At 41.8% G+C, this 7,421-nt stretch overlaps 1 protein-coding gene across 1 annotated transcript; it reads left to right on the forward strand.

Annotated features, from left to right (window-relative positions):
• Nucleotides 1-4,974: 4,974 nt before the first annotated feature.
• LOC147336269 (uncharacterized) lies at nt 4,975-6,393 on the forward strand. The gene is made up of 3 exons (XM_086286160.1): nt 4,975-5,095; nt 5,140-5,704; nt 5,845-6,393. Exons 1-3 carry the CDS (start codon nt 4,975-4,977, stop codon nt 5,891-5,893), a joined length of 735 nt encoding a protein of 244 aa, XP_086142286.1. The 3' UTR covers nt 5,894-6,393.
• The last annotated feature ends 1,028 nt before the right edge of the window (nt 6,394-7,421 follow it).

Genomic DNA, 7,421 nt, shown 5'->3' on the forward strand with positions numbered 1-7,421 from the left:
TCTGTGTCAGCTGATCCCTGCAACCGTGCACTGAAGTTTTAGATAAAATAAACTAAGCTGAAACCATTAAATAACTAACCAGCGATCTGTGTCAGCGGATCCATGCGACCGTGCACTGAAGTTTTAGATAAAATAAACTAAGCTGAAACCATTAAATAACTAACCAGCGATCTGTGTCAGCGGATCCATGCGACCGTGCACTGAAGTTTTAGATAAAATAAACTAAGCTGAAACCATTAAATAACTAACCAGCCTGTGCAAGGTATCTGTGCCAGCGATCTGTTTCAGCCGATCTTTGCGAACGTGCACTGAAGTCTTAGATCAAATAAACTAACCTGAAACCATTAAATAACCAACCAGCCTGTGCGAGCGATCTGTGTCAGCTGATCCCTGCAACCGTGCACTGAAGTCTTAGATCAAATAAACTAACCTGAAACCATTAAATAACCAACCAGCCTGTGCGAGCGATCTGTGTCAGCTGATCCCTGCAACTGTGCACTGAAGTTTTACAGAAAATAAAGTAAGCTGAAACAATTGAATAACTAACCAGCGTGTGCCAGGGATCTGTGTCAGCTGATCTTTGCGACCATGCACTGAAGTCTTAGATCAAATAAACTAACCTGAAACCATTAAATAACTGACCAGCCTGTGCGAGCGATCTGTGTCAGCTGATCCCTGCAACCGTGCACTGAAGTTTTAGATCAAATAAACTAAGCTGAAACCATTAAATAACTAACCAGCCTGTGCCAGGGATCTGTGTCAGCTGATCTTTGCGACCATGCACTGAAGTCTTAGATCAAATAAACTAACCTGAAACCATTTAAATAACTAACCAGCCTGTGACAGCGATCTGTGTCAGCTGATCCCTGCAACCGTGCACTGAAGTTTTAGATCAAATAAACTAAGCTGAAACCATTAAATAACTAACCAGCCTGTGCCAGCGATCTGTGTCAGCGGATCCCTGCGACCGTGCACTGAAGTTTTAGATAAAATAAACTAAGCTGAAACCATTAAATAACTAACCAGCGATCTGTGTCAGCTGATCCCTGCGACCGTGCACTGAAGTTTTAGATAAAATAAACTAAGTTGAAACCATTAAATAACTAACCAGCCTGTGCAAGGGATCTGTGCCAGCGATCTGTTTCAGCTGATCCCTGCAATCGTGCACTGAAGTTTTAGATAAACTAAGCTGAAACCATTAAATAACTAACCAGCCTGTACTAGCGATCTGTTTCAGCTGATCCCTGCAATCGTGCACTGAAGTCTTAGATCAAATAAACTAAGCTGAAACCATTAAATAACTAACCAGCCTGTCCCAGCGATCTGTGTCAGCTGATCTTTGCGACCATGCCCTAAAGTATTAGATCAAATAAACTAACCTGAAACCATTAAATAACTAACCAGCCTGTGCGAGCGATCTGTGTCAGCTGATCCCTGCAACCGTGCACTGAAGTTTTAGATCAAATAAACTAAGCTGAAACCATTAAATAACCAACCAGGCTGTGCCAGAAATCTGTGTCAGCTGATCCCTGCGAACGTGGACTGAAGTTTTAGATCAAATAAACTAAGCTGAAACCATTAAATAACTAACCAGCGATCTGTGTCAGCTGATCCCTGCGACCGTGCACTGAAGTTTTACAGAAAATAAAGTAAGCTGAAACCATTAAATAACTAACCAGCCTGTGCCAGGGATCTGTGTCAGCTGATCTTTGCGACCATGCACTGAAGTCTTAGATCAAATAAACTAACCTGAAACCATTTAAATAACTAACCAGCCTGTGACAGCGATCTGTGTCAGCTGATCCCTGCAACCGTGCACTGAAGTTTTAGATCAAATAAACTAAGCTGAAACCATTAAATAACTAACCAGCCTGTGCCAGCGATCTGTGTCAGCGGATCCCTGCGAACGTGGACTGAAGTTTTAGATCAAATAAACTAAGCTGAAACCATTAAATAACTAACCAGCCTGTGCCAGCGATCTGTGTCAGCTGATCCCTGCAACCGTGCACTGAAGTTTTAGATAAAATAAACTAAGCTGAAACCATTAAATAACTAACCAGCGATCTGTGTCAGCGGATCCATGCGACCGTGCACTGAAGTTTTAGATAAAATAAACTAAGCTGAAACCATTAAATAACTAACCAGCGATCTGTGTCAGCGGATCCATGCGACCGTGCACTGAAGTTTTAGATAAAATAAACTAAGCTGAAACCATTAAATAACTAACCAGCCTGTGCAAGGTATCTGTGCCAGCGATCTGTTTCAGCCGATCTTTGCGAACGTGCACTGAAGTCTTAGATCAAATAAACTAACCTGAAACCATTAAATAACCAACCAGCCTGTGCGAGCGATCTGTGTCAGCTGATCCCTGCAACCGTGCACTGAAGTCTTAGATCAAATAAACTAACCTGAAACCATTAAATAACCAACCAGCCTGTGCGAGCGATCTGTGTCAGCTGATCCCTGCAACTGTGCACTGAAGTTTTACAGAAAATAAAGTAAGCTGAAACAATTGAATAACTAACCAGCGTGTGCCAGGGATCTGTGTCAGCTGATCTTTGCGACCATGCACTGAAGTCTTAGATCAAATAAACTAACCTGAAACCATTAAATAACTGACCAGCCTGTGCGAGCGATCTGTGTCAGCTGATCCCTGCAACCGTGCACTGAAGTTTTAGATCAAATAAACTAAGCTGAAACCATTAAATAACTAACCAGCCTGTGCCAGGGATCTGTGTCAGCTGATCTTTGCGACCATGCACTGAAGTCTTAGATCAAATAAACTAACCTGAAACCATTTAAATAACTAACCAGCCTGTGACAGCGATCTGTGTCAGCTGATCCCTGCAACCGTGCACTGAAGTTTTAGATCAAATAAACTAAGCTGAAACCATTAAATAACTAACCAGCCTGTGCCAGCGATCTGTGTCAGCGGATCCCTGCGACCGTGCACTGAAGTTTTAGATAAAATAAACTAAGTTGAAACCATTAAATAATTAACCAGCCTGTGCAAGGGATCTGTGTCAGCTGATCCCTGCAACCGTGCACTGAAGTTTTAGATAAACTTGGCTGAAACCATTAAATAACTAACCAGCCTGTACCAGCGATCTGTTTCAGCTGATCCCTGCAACCGTGCACTGAAGTTTTAGATAAACTTGGCTGAAACCATTAAATAACTAACCAGCCTGTACCAGCGATCTGTTTCAGCTGATCCTTGCAATCGTGCACTGAAGTTTTAGATCAAATAAACTAAGCTGAAACCATTAAATAACTAACCAGCCTGTGCCAGGGATCTGTGTCAGCTGATCCCTGCAACCGTGCACTGAAGTTTTAGATCAAATAAACTAAGCTGAAACCATTAAATAACTAACCAGCCTGTGCCAGGGATCTGTGTCAGCTGATCCCTGCAACCGTGCACTGAAGTTTTAGATAAACTAAGCTGAAACCATTAAATAACCAACCAGGCTGTGCCAGCGATTCTGTGTCAGCTGATGCCTGCAACCGTGCACTGAAGTCACTATTAGTCACTATGAACTCACTATTTCTTACATTATGCAGAGCTTATCCTTCACTTTGGACCACACATTCGTTTGTGGACCCTTAGGTTTGAGAGCAAGCACTCGTATTTCAAAGCATGTACAAGAACAGTGCACAACTTCGTCAACTTATGCAAGACTCTGACAGAACGGCATCAGTTACTGCAGTCCTACCTCTCAGTGGGCCAATTGTTTCCACCTACAGTTCAAATCATTGGAGAAGCAAGTGATTACAATCATCATCTTTACAACGCTGTCATTCAAGAAGCTGTGGCAAAAGCCGGCTGCACTAATCAGACCACTTTGGATGTGTCAGCAGTTGTCCACAAAGGTACCAAGTATGTGAAAGGCTATGTTTCCATTGTAGATGACAGTGATGATGGCTTGGTTTTTGGGAAGATAGCTGTTATACTTGTTAATGATTCTGGATTGTACTTTGTGCTCGAGTTGCATCAATCCGTACTTCTCATTGACCTTGGACTTCACTGCTTGCGTTGCCCTCCAGAAAGAAGTGTGTGTGTAAATGCTGACAGTCTGATGGATTATTACCCACTACCACTTTATAACATGGCAGGTCTTTTTGTTGTCTCCCTACACCATTCAGTTTCCTCTTAATTCTTTTTCAGGGATGGAAATTGAAGAGGAACTCACAAGGCTCCTGCCGGCACTAGACAGAGAGAAAATAATCTGCATTGTAGAACATCTGACGGACGTTATTGGTGTACAACAAAAAAGTGATCTTTTGTTTGTGGAGGCAGAAGATCTCAAACCCTTTCTCACACCAATTCAAATACGTAAACTACTTCTTGCATTTAAAGGAGGTTTGTGTAGGTTCTGTATAAATCATAGACTTGAGTCTATGATTTGAAGGTCACTCATAGACTCATATGTCACTGATTAGCTTGATTAGCTTTTTTGTTCTCTTCACCATACTACACATGTACTTTGACAGTATAATATTGAAGAGCGTTTTGGGGCTCACATTGTCCGGTAGATAATTAACACGGAAAACATAAACAAAAGTAGACACTAAATCTAACACCATTAACCTTTCATTGGTAGTGGTACAACTAAGGGTTTGAAATTGTGACATGCTGTAAAACATATTGACTCAAGGTCTTTTCAATGCAAGACCTTGAGTTTGTAGTTCTTTTGCAGTCCTGGGATTGCTTCTTTTCATCTTCAGACAAGGTCCCCAAAACTGCCTTGCCGTTACTACTCAATCCTAATTGAAGGGTTCATCTTTTAGTGAGGACATATTTGTTGACATAGTAGCTTTTTAAGGTAGCTTTTCCAATGATCTTTATTTATTTATTTTTTTTTAGATGGCAACAGACCAGAGAACCTGAATGACACCATTACTCTGGAGCCTTGCCCTGCTGCATCAGCTGAAACATCAAGCCATCCACCTCACCCCTCCTCCTCCACGTCCACCACTATGTACAACCATTACTCCAGCTCTTGGGTCTCACACTTCCAGATTCCTTGGGAAAGATTTCCACTCCGACTGTCGCATGCAATCACAAGAGGAGACAGAGCTCATCCAGAGGACAGGAGAAGTATGGTCAGAAAGACTGGGTTGTGGACATTATTCACTACTAAGAAGCATCAAATCGTCTTCGTCAAACAAAGAGAACCAGGAATGAGGAAGACTGCAGTCCCAACAGTAGTGCAACCCCACCTAAAAAAGTTAGATGCCTTGTTGATAGCTATGGTTGTATAAATTGGCAGCCAGTTGAACTTCCTGAGGGGGAAACGCCAACTTCTTTAGAGGAAAAGAAACACATCTTGTTAACAATTTTCAATTCACAAGGACCTGGAGCTGTGGAGAGACCTGATGTGGATGACTTCATGTGCCTCACATATATTTCTCAGCGGCAGCTTATCAACAGTTGTCCCTCACCTTCAGTAGCTGAAATTCAGGAGCAGTGGCCATTCTTGTTTACTCGGAAAGGTCTTTCGAACCACTTTTACAAACTCACAGGCATCGATATCAGTGAGCGCTTAGGTCAGGCCCTCATAACCAAAGGCAGAAGGATTATTAACTATTTCTCCAGCCAGAAGCTCAAATGGAACCTTGGTATAAGGACACTCATCCAGCAGATAGAAAGTGAGGGAGTTTTGACCAACAACAAGGTTGGCACAGCAGCCATACTTCTCATGATGAAGTATGTCAATGGAAAATTTTACTTAGTAGTCAGTATAGTCTTTTAATGATATAAGTTTGCATATGGTAGAATACTGCATGTAATCATTTGTGTGTAGAAGTATATAGTTGGTGGCATATTGAAAGAATGTCTCATCCTAGGAGGTCTGTAACATTCCAGGGTGTTCTGGCGTTCACCCCCACATCCTAGGAGCATGAGAGAGGTCGTACCTCGTCTTATTGTTTTACGGTAGGATTAACGTAGCTATGTCAGTTTTAGTTTAAGTGCTTCTTTATATATAGATGAACTGTTGGATTTTTCCTTCACCATTTATGAGGTTTCAAGAAGAAGATAAACGACAGATATGAATGTTTGAAAAAGGTATAGATGAAAAATACTCAAAGGATAAATTCAATTGTTTATTGTTTTATAAATAAGTTGAAAAAGAAAGAGTTAACAAGTAAATAATGAAACAAGGTAAAATGAAGTAAGAACAAAAAGTTAAGTAAATAATGAAACAAGGTAGAGGAGAGAAATCCCCAACAATCCCCTCTGAGCACGCACTAGGCGACAGTTGGGAGGAAAAACTGCCTTTAAACGGGCAGAAACCTCCGGCAGAACCAGGCTCAGGAGGGGACAGTCAACTGCCGGGACTGGTTGGGGGGGTGAACAGAGGTGGAGCAAGACGAGGCTACACCAGGTGAGGAAGCAGTAGAGTTCCTCCTCCAGGGCCAGCGGAAGCGTTTGTTCTTCTTTTTCATGCAGTTTTCTACAAGAGCTTTTTTTTCCAGGATGAGGGTTCTCAACTCATCGATGGTTTCTACGTTTTGTTTCTCAAGCTTCTTGCATGTTTTCTCCACCTCTTCCAATGTTGCTTGTTTTTCTTCAAGCTTTTCCTTGAGCTCTTTGGATGTTTCCTCCTGCATTATCTTGTCCTTGTGCATGTCTGTGTTTCTCTGTTGTACTTCTTTGTACATGTCTTGTAGCTCCTCATTTCTTCTGTGGATATCTTGGAGCGTACGCTGCAGGTCGCCATGTATGTTGTCTTGTTCTTGCTTTTGCGCCTGCATTTCAGTGTGTTTGCGCTTCAAGTTGTTGTATTCCAACAATATCCCCTTAGTGAGCTCGGAGTTGTTTCTCGCCATTTGATCCATCCTTTTCTGCATGTGTGAGCATTGTTTGTCCAGTTTTTCTTTTTCCCCTTCTAGTTGCTTTTTCTCTTGAAGAAGGTCTTTATTTTGGCACAGAGTATCATCCACCTTTTCTTTCAGCATTGTGTATTTTTCCTCCGTGACTTTGAGTTTGTGCTCCATGTCTCTTTGCTTTTTCTCCTGTTCTTCCTTCTGTTGGAGGATTTCTTTATTTTTTTTCACAGCTTCATCGAAGTTTGTTTGGAGCAGCCGATTCTTTTGGTCCATATATTGGAGATCCCATTCTGTCTTCTCAACCGTAGCTTTGCTGTCTTTAAGCTGGTTGGACATCTCCTTTAGTTCCGCGCTCTTTTGCTTGTCTTCCTTAATTAGGAAGACAATCTGGTCTCGGGCTTGTCCAAACTTGATTCCCCAACCGTCATTAATAATATTTATGTCGGGCTGGCGTTGTTGTCTTTCTTCCAGGTTTTTATATTTCACTTCCATCTGTCTACACTTCTCCTCCAGTTGAAGTTTCTCATCTTCAATCTGTTGAATTTTATTCTGGAGATGGTAGTTTTCCTTCTTACTGTCATGTAATGCCCTTT

This window comes from Aulonocara sp. 'chitande type north' Nkhata Bay, linkage group LG3 (genome assembly GCF_057382095.1).
Source record: "Aulonocara sp. 'chitande type north' Nkhata Bay isolate Kocher_YH1m ecotype deep benthic linkage group LG3, A_spYH_male_GT1.1, whole genome shotgun sequence".
Classification (NCBI taxonomy): domain Eukaryota; kingdom Metazoa; phylum Chordata; class Actinopteri; order Cichliformes; family Cichlidae; genus Aulonocara; species Aulonocara sp. 'chitande type north' Nkhata Bay.

Coding starts and splice junctions, on each gene's coding strand:
- LOC147336269 (XM_086286160.1), top strand. CDS start 4,975: ATGTACAACCATTACTCCAGCTCTTGGGTCTCACACTTCCAGATTCCT. Junction 5,096..5,139: donor TCATCCAGAGGACAGGAGAA/GTATGGTCAGAA, acceptor TTCACTACTAAG/AAGCATCAAATCGTCTTCGT. Junction 5,705..5,844: donor GCCATACTTCTCATGATGAA/GTATGTCAATGG, acceptor GTCTCATCCTAG/GAGGTCTGTAACATTCCAGG.